Raw genomic sequence first — 16815 nt, 5'->3', positions numbered from 1 at the left:
CTGTTGTTTTCCTCTATTTCTTTGCATTGATCACTGAGGAAGGCTTCCTTATCTCTCCTGACTATTCTTTGGAACTCTGCATTCAAATGGGAATATCTTTCCTTTTCTCCTTTGCTTTTCGCTTCTCTTCTTTTCACAGCTATTTGTAAGGCCTCCTCAGACAACCATTTTGCCTTTTTGCATTTCTTTTCCATGGGGATGGTCTTGATCCCTGTCTCCTGTACAATGTCCCAAACCTCCGTCCATAGTTCATCAGGCACTCTGTCTATCAGATGTAGTCCCTTAAATCTATTTCTCACTTCCACTGTATAGTCATAAGGGATTTGATTTATGTCATACCTGAATGGTCTAGTGGTTTTCCCTACTTTCTTCAGTTTAAGTCTGAATTTGGCAATAAGGAGTTCATGATCTAAGCCACAATCAGCTCCTGGTCTTGTTTTTGCTGACTGTATAGAGTTTCTCCATATTTGGCTGCAAAGAATATAATCAATCTGATTTTGGTGTTGACCATCTGGTGAGGTCCACGTGTAGAGTCTTCTCTTGTGTTGTTGGAAGAGGGTGTTTGCTATGACCAGTGCATTCTCTTGGCAAAACTCTACTAGCCTTTGCCCTGCTTCATTCCATACTCCAAGGCCAAATTTGCCTATTACTCCAGGTGTTTCTTGACTTCCTACTTTTGCATTCCAGTCCCCTATAATGAAAAGGACATCTTTTTTGGGTGTTAGTTCTAAAAGGTCTTGTAGGTCTTCATAGAACCGTTCAGCTTCTTCAGCGTTACTGGCTGGGGCATAGGCTTGGATTATCCTCTTAGCCCAGTTTATCTATTTGTAAAAAGGAAGATGATGAGATGTATACTAAAAGGTTCTTGTCGAAGTTAATGGAAAAATGCATGTGGTATTATCAAATCTGATGCCCACAAAGAACTTCCTTCCATTCCTGGAAATAAAAGAGGCTTTAAATTAGTGTTGCCTAGAGCACTGAAATGGAGAAAGGATATTTTTCACTACCAAACAGTGGGACCCCATGATGGTAGAAAACAGGTCCCCACGTGGGCTACTTCTTGCCTTCTTTGCTCTGTCCCACTCTGACTTCTCAAACTAAAGATGCAAACACTTAAAAAATATAGCTATGAAGTTTCCTCCCATGTTGAGAAAACCAGACAGACAACTCCAGTTCTCAAAAACCATTGAGCACATCTAGCCTATGAAGATAGGCCACAGGAAGCTCAAGATTTTAAGGGTGACCCTCCATGAGCACAAAAGATCATTTGCAGGAGAGGGGCAGAGAAGCCAGCCCTGTTTGCAGGATGTTGTCTGTAAGTCATTCAACTGGGAAGTCCATGCTCATAGTGAGATTCAACTTGGAAAAAGTCACTTACGCACATGTCTGGGCCCAAGCATTTAAAAGGCTGATAATTCATTGCAGTGCGGGGTGGGATGGTACCTTTCAAAAATATTTTTCTGTAGAGTTCTGTAGAAACTTTTTATGAACCACTGAAAGTCAGAGGGAATATAAATATCACATCGTCTGCAAACATAGTAATTTGACTGGGTTGGGGACTTTTTTGCCCAGTTTTCTTACTAAAAGTTGGCAAAGTGAAAACAGTAGCAGATTAGAAGTTGAGAGAATTTAACTCCACTTCCATTTCTACTGTGTACTAGTTGTGTGATCCTGAAGAAGTCACCCCTAATTGTTCACCCTGTGATGAAGGGACTAGAATAGACTATGGGTCTGAAGACCACTCCTATGAGAATCACCGAAAGCGCTTGCCCTCTCTGAGTGGTCACTGAGGGCAGGGCCTAGGTATCTTCACTGTTAATGAACACTTGGGATTTTGCTTGTTTTCTTGTTTTAAATTTTGTTATTTTTTATTTTGCTCATTGGAGGATAATTGCTTTACAATGTTGTGTTAGTTTCTGTTGCACAACAACGTGAATCAGCAATAAGTTTACATACATCCCCTCCGTCTTAAGCCTCCCTCCCACTGTAGTTGATAATCACTGGATGAGATGATTCCTAGAGGGTATCTCAGGTGGGACACTGTCATATTCTAAATGGTTTTGTTCTAGTGAAAGTGCTGGTTCATTTGTAAATCAGTTTACACTTTATAGAGATATGGAATCCTTTGTTCCCCTTTGTTTCTCCTAACCAAATAACCCTGTTTTTTTCCTCACTCATAGCTAACCATGGGGTTGCAAAGAGTTGGACATACTGAGCAACTTCACTTTCTATAGCTAACCAACTAAGGCTAAAATACAACGTTCTGTCCAACCTTCATTTTCAAATAAGCCAACTAATTATCAGCATCCTTGACTCCCAGGTCACTGCCTTGTCCACGAGATCTTATAGTTGTTTCCTCTGTTGTTTCCCAAGCCTGACAATGAAGCCTTCAGTTTGATTCCAAAGCCCTGAGTCTCTTCTACTTCCTGCCACAGCTGAGATTTCTCTAGAAATCTCTCATTCACCTATTTACTCTGGTTTACTTGGCAAGTGAGAACTGGGAGGGTCACTGAATAAGGAGATTTGGTGCCAGACAGTGTCGTAAAAATAAAACTAGTCAGTGCTGGAGGAGAATGACGGAGGTAACAAAACACCGGTGAAATGAGTGGTTCATCACAGGGGAAGTCACCTAAACACTCAGTGACTGGACCACTCATTCAGCCCCTGACCGTCAGAGACTGTGATCCTCAAAGAGAGAAATGAAGACATGTACTAAGTCTTTCATAAAAACAAATATATTCAATTTATAGCAGTATTCTTTATTCACAGACATATTCTTTCTACTTTCTGGTGTTAAAGGTACTTAACCTTTTTGAAAGGGTGGCAACAATTAATATTGCAACTCTATTTAATTAAAAAAAAAAGATATTTAAAACTTTATGCTGGTTCCTCAACTCTTGCTTTGGTTTGATTTTTCTTTAAACTTCTATTGACCTCAAGTGGCTCAAAATCTCCTAGGGACATGAGCACTCTTCCTCAGCAGAGGTCTGTGGTCTTTCATGTGCAAAGTATCTGAAAGGGGCACCCCCATCAGAAGCATGGGGGCAGTTGTGCAAAGTACATTTTAAACTGTCAATTTCCAATGGAACCTCTTCATTGGAAAAGGGAAAAGTTTTCTCTACTTTAGCGCATTCACAAGGAGTGATTTTGGGAGCACATTGATTTTTTTTCAAAGGGAGCCCCATGGAGTTTAGGTTTTTTTGGTAAGTGGTGGGAAAGATAATTATATTTTTATTTCAAACGTGGAGATAGAAACAGGAAGCATGCATTTGGGTATGTGAGCTACCCTTTCTAGGTCAGAACCTGTCTTTCTGCTCTGTGAGTCTTAGTTCACTGCATTCATTTGCTGTTACTGTCTACTTTCAGGTGAGATTTCCTCAGATTTTAATACACTTACCTGGTGACCTGAAAAAAGAATCCTCTTAAAAGTCCCCATTTTGGGGTCCCCTTTCATACATTCTCCCAGACTCTCAATGGCTGTTAGAGCACTTCTGATGGAAGAGTATGAGCAGTGGCTTAGACTTCACACATGAGAGGCTCTGGAAGGGAGGGCACATTTATACCCAAGGCAATGTACTTGGCTGGGATTCTCTGTTCCCTCTGCTATTTCTGCAGATATTTATGCTTAAAAAGACATTTCTCCCACCCCTGCAGCACAGCCAAACTTCTCTGGCTGGATCGAGTCACCATTGAAAAAAAAAACAAATACAGCAGTCTCTTTGCTTAAGAAAAGCAGATGAGTTGGGCAGAAAATAAAGGAACAAACAAGATGAGTGCCCTGGAGCCGTTTTACAAAGGTAGAGGTTCATAAAGGTTTATAAAACTGACTTAACATCAGGCAAAACATCATCTCCAATCTCTGTCTTTGTTTGGGTGAATAGGGATGTATGTTTGACATTCTTGCCCCAAATCTGCCCTTCAGTTTATCTGGGAGAAAAGATTTATCATCTTTTCTTTCAGTTTTTCAGTCCTTCATTAAGCCTTTCCAACCACAGAGTAGAGAACTTAAGACCTGTGGAAGATAGCAGCAAAGATTTCTTATCCTTCCCTGGGGCCAAAGTCCCCTGGCTGCCTGTTCCGTGAGAGCAGCTGCAGGACTCCTCCTGTGCTCCGCCTGGGCCTGTGTTTAGGCCTCTGGCTTGCTTACACAAAGGAATTCCAGCTAGGATTTCAAGGGAAGCCTGGCTCCCACTCTCCTACAGCCCCCAGCAGGCAGGTTCTGCAAAAAGATATTCCTGTACTCAGTATTCTTACAGTATATCTATAGAAGTATCTGCTTGAATTATAAGATTTGATGCTCACCTTTAAAAATGACTATTACTAATAATTTAAAGGAACTTTTACAGTGGAAAATTCAAATTCTATGGGGAAGAGTGATTCTAAATAGGCAGTATATCCTTCTTCCTCAAGATTGTGTTCATGTGTGGATGCAAAGAGTTTCTTTTTTTTTTTTCCAAAATATATGCATTGAATGTGTGAGTGTCAAGCATTTGTCTTGCCTCTGAGGGTACACAGTTAAGATTCAGTCACCGCCTTCACCAGGTCACAAAGAGTTGGACACAATTGAGCATGCACGCATTACAAAATCTTCACAGCGATGGGGTTTGAGTCTTTCAAAACACAAAATGGATACTGAGTGAAGAATTCCGTCATCAGAAAGGAAACACTAAATACTTTCAAGATGCAAAATTACCAGGGACTTCGAAAAAGCCTAAGGATTCAAGTAAGAATCAGTTTGAGTAATAGGATTGGTCTTTAGGCTCTTCCCTCCAGTGTTCTGTAACTTCAGAGTGCCTTCTAAGCAGAAGATGAAATATTATTATAAAGCCCATTTAAATAAACCTCCTATATGAAAAAAGTTACCTCTCTCCAATTTGTTGAAATAAGAGAGTCATAATATTTATTTCATCAAGGGGGTGTAAAGCTTAGTTGGGATTAATTTACTTCATTACTCCTTCCAGGGCACTTAAAAATTTATATAATCCCATATGTGGTTTGTATGAACAGACTACATGAGGATCTGATGAGAAATAGTATGAATATTTCATCAAGTTTTTTCATCATTCTTTCAAGTATAACCACCCTCATTCTAACTTTTCCAGTCCCTTGTTACAAGGCACCTGGTTACCATAAGAGCTGCCCCAAAGGAGTCCTTAGCTGATCCATTCTATGTGCCGCTGCCTCATTCATGGTTTTCCTTTGTTGTAGCAGCCGCCGCCTCCCCTATGCTCACGGGATGCATGATGCTGGTACAGCACGTACTCCTTAGATGCTTATCTGTGAACAACTACAGGACATCCACTTACACTTTGAACCTCTAGCATCTTACACACAAATTGGCAGACAAGAGGTGATTAAATAAAGGTGTATCAAATGAATGTGTGACCCAAACCCTCTGCTTTGTTAAAAAGCAACCCCCAGCCTGGATCTTCTGAACACGTGACCGGTCCTTCTGTTTCTCTTCTTTTGCTGTTTGACCTCCCTCCCACATCTTCCCCTTCCTTTCTCACTCACCTAATTTGATCTATTTAAGGCAGAGATTTTCAACCTTGGCTGCAGAGTAGAAGCACTGGAGGGAGTGTTATAAATAAAATGAACACCAACTCTCAGCCCCATCAGCAGAGATTTTGATTTACTTGGTTGGGGTGCAGCCCTGGCGTTGGTATTTTGTAAATGCTCCTGTGGTGAGTGGGAGGTGCAGCCAGGGCTTGAGAAATGATGATTTAAAGTGATACTCAAGTCCCACCTTCTCCTGAAAAGACGAATGTGCCTCTGAGGAGTTCACCTTCCTCTGGCTTCAAAGCAGTTGTCGTTTTTAACCACTTATTAGTTCACAAATCAAACGCTGCCTGTGACAGGACCTCAGCGGGAGTCTGCTCTTTAACTCCCTCACTGCATTTTGGTTCATCTCCTGTACTAGACTGGAAGAACCCTGAAGGCAGGAACTGTGTCTTCTACTTATTTGCATCCCCACACCACACATATAGTGGACCAAAACATATTTTTGAGCATATAAAAAAAAGAGCAAACCAAAACACCTAGTAGAGGTCATTTTAACTCTACTTTAAGGATATGTCTTTGGTAAGAATAAAAATGCTGCAAAAAGGGTGGGGCAAGATTGAAGGAGAGGAGGGAAAGAGTAAATAAAAGTCAAATGGAAAAAAAGCTAAATTAGTCCAAAAGAAAATGTTTCCCAGCTTCTTAAAAGGGTGGTTGTTTTTTTTTTTTTTTTTTTTTTTGCAACCCTGAAGCAGAATAAACAAGAGAATTAACTTGGCTTGTGCCCTGATAAGGAGATTTCTTTCTTGGTTATATAATTTTACAAAGTTTCCAGGGTGTAAAGAAAATAATCACCCACGGCGGACTCCTTGCCTTGGACTATACAATTCAACTCTTGGGTTAATCGCCTCGCGGATCTGCTCAGCTTGACCTGACCCTCTTCCAGCTCTGTGGTCTCAGACTAAGCCTCACATTCATGAGCCCTGTTGTAGAGCCCAGTGTCATAGAAAGGGGATAAAACATAATCCTTATTCTATATCCTTGATCCTTTGGTCTAGTGGCCGCTACCTGTGCATTTAAAAAAAAAAAAAAAGCTATCCTGGTATCCTCTCCAAGTAGCTGGTGCTCCATGGGTCTGCCCACCCTAGAATGATCCAGACAAATTCTCCTACTAAATTGAGTTAAAAGGAAATATTTTGTGCAATTACCTTAAAAGGTAGCTTTCAAATCTTATTTTGTGCCCATATACCAGAAAATTTTTGGCTTTCATATGGCTTTTCTACTTGATCATGAAGTAAGACCACAGGAAAGGCTCAGTGAATCACTAGGTACACCCTCTGCTAAGGCAAGATATAAGGTCATCAAATAGAGACATGTATTCAATACCAACATTTATCCTGGTTGTTAGGCCACACATTTAACAACTGGTCCCAAAAGCCATGTACATTTCTATAAATTAATTAAATGTACATTCTTTTGCTTGGGTTGGCCATTTGAACACTGGTCATATTTTACTTTAATTTCCGATTGTTGTGTGCAAACATGATTCAAAGACATTTAACTCCACTCAATTGATGAATAATGATGGTAACAAGTTGTCCTTTGTAGATTAAGATAAAGCTGCTGACCTAATAGGATAGGAGTTGATAGACTGTCACTGATCTATCCCTGCTTTGCTTTCTGTTCTTCTTGTGACTAGTGGCCTGCATTTGACCTTATGAGCCAAGAACCAAGAGCCACCCAAATCCTCCACTCACCAAAGGTACACAAATAACAGTAGCCTGCCAACTACTTTCTGTTGACACTGACAAAATAGAAATAACTAGTTAATTTACTAAAACAAAAGGAAAAGGAAAATGTGGCTCTGACTTCTTTATTTACTAATAAATGCTAAGTAGAATTACTAAAACTGGGATCTGGGAACCTGGAATCCATGGTACCATATACAATAAACTGAATCAGAAAATCCGTGTGTACCATCTAAAATCAAGAACAGAGATAAACTACAAGTTTTGAAGGCATAAAGTTAAGGATCCATGAAAATGAAAGCATTCACAAGTAATTTTGCTTTCTCAAATTTGAGTTTAGGTAGGAGTGCTTGACAATCCTTAATGGTATCCCTGATGGCTGTAAACAGGGTTTATTTAACATGATTTATAACTTAAGGTACAAACCGAAGGTTATTAGGTTCTACCAGAACATTTTTTAACGTGTTCCACTGAAAGAGAAGTAATGGATTTAGAACCCAGAATACTTAAATCATCTGGGAAAAGGTATCACTGAGGTAATCAGCAGGCCAGGGCCTGAACACTCAAGAATGTTCCCTTCAGTGAAAACAAGCAGCTCTATCTTCTCAGAACATGGCTGACTCAATCATCGAGCTGGAATGTTATTTACACAGTCCTGAGCAAACTAAGAAGAAGTCTCTGGTCTGTAACCAAGGGCACTCAGAAAGTTATGTCTGCAACAGGTAAAGGCTCATGTCTGTTTTAGATGATTCTTGATTCCTTGAAAAACAGCCAGTTTACCTAATGCAGGTAAAGGGAAACAGCTCCCTTTCCACCACCTTCTCCAGAAAGGACCACCAGCATGATACTTCATGCCTCTTTCATTAACAAGTTGGATTTGTTATATATTTAGCAAGATGGGCAAGTCTGGGTTCTGAATTCTGCCCCATCCAACAAAACAGAATAATCACCCTGTCTTCTTTCTCCTGCTTGTAGGAGAGGTCAAGATGGAGCCTGGTCCACATAGCAGGATAAAGTTGAGGTTAGATATCAGGAAAAATAAACTTCCTAATTATGAAACTCTTCAAGGAAGGGGTCAAACTGTGGTGTTCCTTTCTTTGGAGTGGGAGGGAAGATTAAGAAAGACATAAAAAGTAACCTTTCTGGATATAAGTGGGGAACTGAGTCCAGGATAGACAGCATTAATAGAGTTCTGAGAGAGTCATTACCCTTTTGGATAATTTCTGGCATCATTCAGTACTTTAACCTACTGGTTTATGAGTTAATGCAAAAGTATCCAGGATCTGGAGAAGAGTGTATTCACTTAGCAGAGTCTGTGTGGCCTCAGGATTTCAAAACATCCTAACCTCAAGAAAAAGCATCATCATTATTCAATTTATACACAAATTATCTAGCCCTTAACAAACATTAGCTAAGAGAAATGATCATTTATTCACCCTTTAGAGGTAGAGTGTTGGAGATCCCTGCGGGGTAGAAACCTTGGTCACTCACCAAGCTATTAGCAAAAACTGGGGGGCAACGCTCTATTTTTGGTATTTTTTTTCCTTGTGTGTGACTTATCTTCCCAGCTTATTAGAATTGCTATTGAGGTAGGCAGGGAGACTGGTTTCTTTACCCACCTTCTGACAGTGTTGGCCCAGGACAGACAGCATGGCCAATGCTTTCAAAAGATGAACATCCAGATTGCTGGTACATCTTGTTCCCTGACCTTGACAGTCAGAGAATATTGTCCAAGCACTCACCTGTCTTCTCTCTGAACCAAGGTACTGGAGAATCAGCCGGGTGTTCACACTGTGACTCCAGGTGTTCCCTAGCGCAGCCGTCAAACAGCTAGATCCAGAAGTGCCTGAAATGAAACAGAACAAAAGCATGCTTATGGACACCCGGTCTCATCATGGTCTTTCACTTAAGCAAAAGTCCAGTCACTGTTCATTGCTCAGACAGTACTCGGGAGCCCAGGTCACTACTACAAAAGTTGATGAAGGAAAGAAGGAAGCAAAGGTTTAAGGAATATGAGACAAAAGAAAAACCAGCATGGGTTTCCTTCAGCCTCAGTGAAAGTAACCACCACTGGGCTTAGAGATAACAGAGTTATATATCAATAAGAGGTTGCAGTGCAAGGCAGGTTGGAGCCATTGCTAATAATAAATCAAGCTACTCAACATCCACGGCAGAAAGGCATAACTCGACTACACAGAATAAGAGCCAGTTATGAAACAGTCTCAGTTTAATAAAGTTGTAAGACTTTTCCAGCTTGATAAGACTCTTAATTCAATTTCCCTTATCAACATAGAAATGGTGGCATATGTATATAAAATTTCTATGCCTTTCCAACCACTGAACATACATGCACCCAGAAGAGGAATCTGGAAGATCTCATCATTTCATATCTAATCTGTATTAGACATTCTTATCCCAAGAGAAACATTCTTTAACCTAAGACTTTCCTATAAGGGGGAGGATCTGAAGTAAACTTTATCTGACTTTCTAGTCTATACCAAGTTGTATTTCAGCTACCCTCTGACATCTCTAGAGCATCACTGATCTCTCTTGACATAACCAGAAGGAACCCATTCCTGCACTTCTCTCTTCTTCTGTGTTAGCGGCAGGCTCACAAGTCCCATCACTTAGAAGTCAGCACTGACTCCCATCTGGAGTGCACCCTGAAGTCTCCTCCAAGCTCCCGTGTTCACTTTGGCCCTGGGCCATGAGATGAGTCTTGGCCCGAGGGGCACAGCAGACTTGTAGCCTGCCTGTGTCTTCGAAATGCTATCTCTTTCCAACGAGGAGACCATGTACCAAAAGCCTGAAGTCCACTGGATCAGCTAAAACAAAATGAGGCCTTGAGTGTCTCATTTGTTGCCCGCTCATGGCATCATCTCATGTTCACCATCTGTGTGAAATAGGAATTGGTCCTCTTTTCTGGGTCACCATCTTTCAGGGTGCTCTCCCAACTCTGCATGGTCTGAAGCTTGTTGTTGTTCAGTCACTCAGGCATGTTCAACTCTTTGCAACCCCATGGACTGCAGCACGCCAGATTTCCCTGTCTTTCACTATACCTGGAGTTTGCTCAAACTCATGTCCATCGAGTTGGTGATGACATCCAACCATCTCATCCTCTGTCGTCCCCTTCTCCTCCTACCCTCAATCTTTCCCAGCATCAAGGTCTTTTCCAATGAGTCAGCTCTTCACATCAGGTGGCCAAAATATTGGAGCTTCAGCATCAGTCCTGCCAGTGAATATTCAGTGTTGATTTCCTTAAGGATAGATTGATTTGATCACCTTGCTGTCCAAGGGATTCTCAAGAGTCTTCTCCAGCACCACAGTTCGAAAGTATCAATTCCTCAGGCACTCAACCTTTCTTATAGTCCAACTTTCACATCCAAACATGACTACTGGAAAAACCATAGCTTTGACTACATGGACCTTTGTTGGCAAAGTGATGTCTCCACTTTTTAAATCACTCTCTAGGTTTGTCATAGCTTTTCTTCCAAAGAGCAAGCATCTTTTAATTTCATGGCTGCAGTCACCATCCACAGTGATTCTGGAGCACAAGAAAAGAAAATCTGTCACAGTTTCCACTTTTTCTCCATCTATTTGCCATGAAGCAATGGGACCAGACACCATGAGCTTAGAGTTTTGAATGTTGAGTTTTAAGCCAGCTTTCCCACTCTCCTCTTTCACCCTCATCAACAGGCTGTTTAGTTCCTTTTCACTTTCTGCCATTAGAGTGGTATCATGTGCATATCTGCGGAGAAGGCAATGGCACCCCACTCCAGTACTCTTGCCTGGAAAATCCCATGGACAGAGGAGCCCGGTAGGCTGCAGTCCATGGGGTCGGGAAGAGTTGGACACAACTGAGCGACTTCACTTTCACTTTTCACTTTCATGCATTGGAGAAGGAAATGGCAGCCCACTCCAGTATTCTTGCCTGGAGAATCCCAGGGACGGTGGAGCCTGATGGGCTGCCGTCTAAGGGGTCGCACAGAGTCAGACACGACTGAAGTGTCCAGCTTGGGACTCATCCAGTCCAGCATTTCACATGATGTACTCTGCATAGAAGTTAAACAAGCAGGGTGACAATATACAGCCTTGACATATTCCTTTCCCAATTTTTTTTTTTTTTTTGGTGTTTTAAAAAAATGTTCATGTGCCCATTTATTGACCACGTTGATCCTAACCCTGTGCTTAGGGAAAATCCTTGTGATGGAAGCCCCGGTTTCCGCAGGGAATCAGGCCCACACTTGGACAGAAGAATGGTAATAAACAGGACCAAAAACCCCATCACGGATGCGAGTAGTTGGTGAGAGTGCTTGGGATCAGGAGGCAGCACCAGTGGGTTCCCAGCCATGGCTGGAAATCGTTGTTTCGTGTCCAGTTCTAGCTGTTGCTTCTTGACCTGCAAATAGGTTTCTCAGGAGACAGGTAAGGTGGTCTGATACTCCCATCTCTTTAAGAATTTTCCACAGTTTGTTGTGATCCACACAGACAAAAGCTTTAGCGTAGTCAATGAAGCTGAAATAGATGTTTTTCTAGAATTCTCTTGCTTTTTCTATGATCCAATGGATGTTGGCAATTTGATCTCTGGTTCCTCTGCCTTTTATAAATCCAGCTTGTACATCTGGAAGTTCTCGGTTCATGTACTGCTGAAGCCTAGCTTAAAGGATTTTGAGCATTACTTTGCTAATGTGTGAAATGAGCTCAATTGTGTGGTAGTTTGAACATTCTTTGGCATTACCTTTCTTTGGGATTGGAATGAAAACTGACCTTTTCCAGTCCTGTGTCCACTGCTGAGTTTTCCAAATTTGCTGGCATATTGAATGTGGCACTTTCACAGCATCGTCGTTTAGGATTTGAAATAGCTCAGCTGGATTGCCATCACCTTCACTCTCTTTGTTCGTAGTGATGCTTCCTAAGGCCCACTTGACTTTGTACTCCAGGATGTCTGGCTCTAGGTGAGTGATTACACCATCGTGGTTATCTGGGTCATGAAGATCTTTTTTTTGTACGGTTCTTCTGTGTATTCTTGCCACCTCTTCTTAATCTCTTTTGCTTCTGTTAGGCCTTTGCTGTTTTTGTCCTTTATTGTGCCCATCCTTGCATCAATGTTCCCTTGGTATCTCCAATTTTCTTGAAGCAATCTCTAATTTTTCCCATTCTACTGTTTTCCTCTATTTCTTTGCACTATTCACTTAAGAAGGCTTATATCTCCTTCCTATTCTCTGGAACTCTGCATTCAGTTGGGTATATCTTTCCCTTTCTCCCTTGCCTTTTTCTTCTCTTTTCTCAGTTAGTTGTAAGGCCCCCTCAGACAACCACTTTGCCTTCTTGCATTTCTTTTTCTTTGGGATGGTTTTGGTCAATGTATACAGTGTATACATGTATGCACGCCTCCTATACAATGTAACAAACCTCATCCATAGTTCTTCAGACACTCTGTCTACCAGATCTAATCCCTTGAATCTCCTCCTCACCTCCATTGTACATTCATAGGGGATTTGATAACTCCTGGACTCATATACAGCAACAGATAAATGTGGTTCAGTGGTTCTAGGATGGAAGTGATTCTGTGGGCAACATCGAGGTGTGAGTGCTATAGTGTCCAGAGGGTAGAGGTCAGGGATGCTGCCAAACACCTTGTGACACACAGGTCAGTCCATACAACAAAGAATTACCCAGCCCCAGCCACGACAAAGCCGATGGTGAGAAGCCATGGGTTAAAAAAAAAACAAACACATATCTTTTTCTCTGGTTCAAGCAGCTATGGGAATTGGATATCATCCACATTAGGGCCTCAACAAGCCTGGGGTTTCAACTGAGGGAGAATTTAGTGAAGGAAAGAATAAAATCTAGGGTGACCTTGGTTCATCATATATACAATTCAAAACACAAATGAATTAATTTGAAAACAAATAATTGAGACTGTGCAGATCTGACCACACTGCTAACTTCAGGACTAGGTGTTCTGAATGCTTTGTCATCTGCATCTGCGTCTCTCTCTGGCTCCGTTTCTCCGGATGGATGGTCCTGTAATCTCCTGACCTCGCTGTCTCCATCCTCCTTGAACTCTTGTCAGCATTTGATAAAGCTTCTTCCAGCATCCAATACACTAGCCTCTCTGCTTCTCCTTGTACCAATCATGTTGAGTATTCCTTTTCCTTCTCTGCTTTTCTTCTCTCTCTGTCCTTACTTGTGGGTGGACCTCAGAGAGCTGGTCATGACCAGTTATTTCTCTAACTCCCACAGGCCTTCAGTGGCTAGGAGGGTAATGTATATTAATAAAGAAACCAAGTGTCTGCCTCTTAGCAGGTAGAAAGTCTTCACTACCACAGAGAGATGTACTCTCTCCCATTTTTCTTGCAATACATGGACCTCTCAGTCTGTCTTTCATTCCCCCATTTTTGATAAAGACACACTAACAGAGATGTATTTTCTGCTATAAGAAAGTCAACACTGCAAGGACAATAGCCACTGATGTTCCTTTTTCTTGCATTTTTACAAAACAGCTTTGTTGAGACAACTTACATGTTGTACCATCCACCCATTTAAAGCGTACAGTTGAATGGTTTTTACTATATTCAGAGTTGATCAACCATCACTACAATCAACTTTGGAACATTTCATCACCCCCAGAAGAAACTCCAGATCTCTTAGTCATAAGCCTCCAGCCCTTCCTTCCTGCCTTGAAGCCCTAGGCAATCATTAATCCACTTTCCATCTAATATTAAGTGCTAGGAGATGATGGGGAATAGTGGAGATGGTGGTGAATTAGACGATTCACCCATGATTTCAAGGGGACAGCCCCCAACCAGCTCCAGCTGCTATTGTCACATGGCAATAAGAGTTTGTGTTTAGCCATATCTTTTTATCTTATTTTAAAAGTCAATACTTTAAGTACAATCTTCTGATTGGAAAATGTTGGCTTATTTCAAACAATTTTTAAACATATTAAATGACTCATATTCCCACCAAGCAATGTCTGCTCCATGCTGGATGTCCTCACTGTTGACAAAGATGACATCCCCAGGGGGATGACTTCTAAGCCTCTGTCTCAGTGTCCCACTTACCTAAGCACCTGTCCCTCATTTTCAGCTACAAGATCTGCAGGCCTAACATGATGAATTTGGGTACTATAAATTCAGTATCTTCAAATCAAGCTTATATGCTTCCTGTATAAACTTATTCCTCCTTCTTTAGCCTTCTAGTTAATCTGATTTGAAACCTAGTTCCATTTAAAAAATGTCTCCTTCTCCTGTGCTTCTCAGTTTCAATAAACTGTGAAGTCAGATACATTTCACTGTAAATGTCTCATTACATCCATTCGTTCTACCCCAGCCTAGATCAGAGGCACGTTAGCTTTCACCTGGGGATGGCTGTGGTCACCATGCTGCTCTGAGTTTCTCCCTACGAAAGCATCCTTTATTCTACTGTTTGCTTCAGCTGCCCAGGCACACAGCTAAGAGTGTTGCCCTTCCACTTATGAGCAGCAAGCTCAGAAACTTTTGGCGGCCCCCGAGTTCTTTTGAAGAGTTCTAAATTCTTAAGGCTGGCGCTCTCGCAGCTGTGTCTGACCTGCCTCTCCACACGTCTTCCCTCCATTCCACTTCATTAAGACTCGGCTCCAACGTAATCACTCCTTCCTCATGTCCCCCACCTCCCATGCCCATGCATCATCTTTAATACTCCTTCTTACATGCCACCTCCCTGATCATCACAGAAATAATGCCTTCCTCCTTCAAATGCCCATAATTATATTATTCTCTCATGTTGCTGCCATTTTCTATCCTATGGCATGCTACTCCTGTGCTTTTCTTAGCACCCCTGATGTATATTTTAAGAGGATCAAGTCCAAGTCTGATTTATATTAGTATGCCTGATTCATGAGGTTGAAGACCCAGAGGATGCTTCATAAACTGTGGTTAAATAGTCAATAAGTTATTACTATTAAACTTTAAACTATGTTATATATTTGTTTTAGCAGCAGATTTACATTCTTAATCCGATCTTGCTTAAGCCAAAGTTAATAGGTTTACATTTTTCAAGCAAACTCTAGAAGCCTGTGGCTTCGATGCCCACTAAGTGATGGATGAACTGAGCCTGAATTTGAAAGTTCACCAAGGAAGAGCTACATGTGAATACTGAAGAGTTGCTAATGAGTTAAGCATTCAATAAAAAAAAAAAAGTGGTGATACATCTGTAGGTGTTGCTCAGGTCCAAAAGATGTTTACAGGGATTAGAGCCATAAACGGCCAGTAGTGGCTATTTAAAGAATCCCATGTCCCTAAACATGAATGAAAACAGAATTTTAGAAAAAGATCCACAAGTTTGGCTGCTTGTCAGACAGGTAAGCTTGGGTCCTTAATCCAGGGCCATGAGCAAAAATAACCAGAGAAAAGTTTCCGATGGAAACCTTGAGTGTGCAAGCTTAGGGAGCTATATCTTCAGGAGTGTTTATAAGCACTAAGCCACCACAAAAGCAATAACAGCAGGACCTTAGATGATAAGGAAATGGGAAATGTTAAATGTTAAACATTAGATGATAAGGAAAAACAATATTTTAAAAGTATAATACTATAAACTAGGCACCAGGTAAGCCCTTTAAATAAGGAGGGCTTACACCCTGTTTGAGCTTTGTATCTTAGGTACATCTTTTTCGATCCTGAAAACCACCTTATGAGGTAGGTAATATCATCATCCCTATCAACAGACCAAGGCTGTAAGAGATTAAGTAATTCTCCCAAGGTCACATGTTGGTTAATGATAGAGCCAGGGTTCTAAACTAGGCTGAGTCATTTTTTTTTTTTTTTTGGTGTATAGTTGATTCATAATGTTGTATTGGTTTCAAGTGTATAGCAAAGTGATTCAGATTATATATATCTTTTCCAGATTCTTTTCCTTTACAAAAGTGTTAGTCGCTTAGACATGTTTGACTCTTTGAGACCCCATGGACTATAGTCTGCCAGGCTCCTCTGTCCATGGGATTTCCCAGGATAGAATGCTGGAGTGGGTTGCCATTTGTTTCTCCAGGGTTTTTTCCCTTATAGGTTATCACAAAATATTGAGTAGAGTTCCCTGTGTTATACAGGTCCTTGTTGGTTATCTCTTTTACATATAGTAGCAGGTATATGACTGGGTCTTAACCACTATTCCAATTAGCCTTCTCTAGGCTTATTATGTCAAATAGCTGGCCACTCTGCCAGCCTGGGGCGGGTGGGGTGGTGGTGGCTGGGAAGGGCCTGAAGAGCCCAGAGGCTTGTCTCTGGGAAGACACTGATGCAAGTATGTTGTGAGCATCTTATCAACTCATCTGAACTCTCTGTGTCGCTCAGGCTCTATACTCGGCTTCCTTTGTTCTGATGAACAGCGATAACCCAGGGCAAAGGGTTTCCAGAAAGATGCTGCATGCCCTGGCTTGGAAAGTTATTTAACCTCACTCAACTGGCCCAGCAACTGGATTCAGGCAAATCAGGTGGCCTGAAACTGACCCTCTCTGGTTGGAGGATTAAAAATCTGGTCAAGATTGAAAAGTTATTTCACTTAATAGGATTTTGAATATGGAAAAACAATT

At 41.3% G+C, this 16815-nt stretch overlaps 1 protein-coding gene across 1 annotated transcript in view; it reads right to left on the bottom strand.

The window, feature by feature from the left end:
• RAD51B (RAD51 paralog B) overlaps nucleotides 1–16815 on the bottom strand; it is a 619930-nt gene that overhangs the window by 45464 nt on the left and 557651 nt on the right. Inside the window, exon 9 of the mRNA XM_043472367.1 lies at nucleotides 8990–9093. Coding sequence (XP_043328302.1) covers nucleotides 8990–9093 — 104 coding nt within the window. The remainder of the gene's footprint in view (nucleotides 1–8989; nucleotides 9094–16815) is intronic.

Source organism: Cervus canadensis, chromosome 6 (assembly GCF_019320065.1).
Source record: "Cervus canadensis isolate Bull #8, Minnesota chromosome 6, ASM1932006v1, whole genome shotgun sequence".
Lineage (NCBI taxonomy): Eukaryota > Metazoa > Chordata > Mammalia > Artiodactyla > Cervidae > Cervus > Cervus canadensis.
The sequence above is the reverse complement of the archived record's forward strand: the minus strand, read 5'-3'. Positions and strand labels throughout refer to the sequence as shown.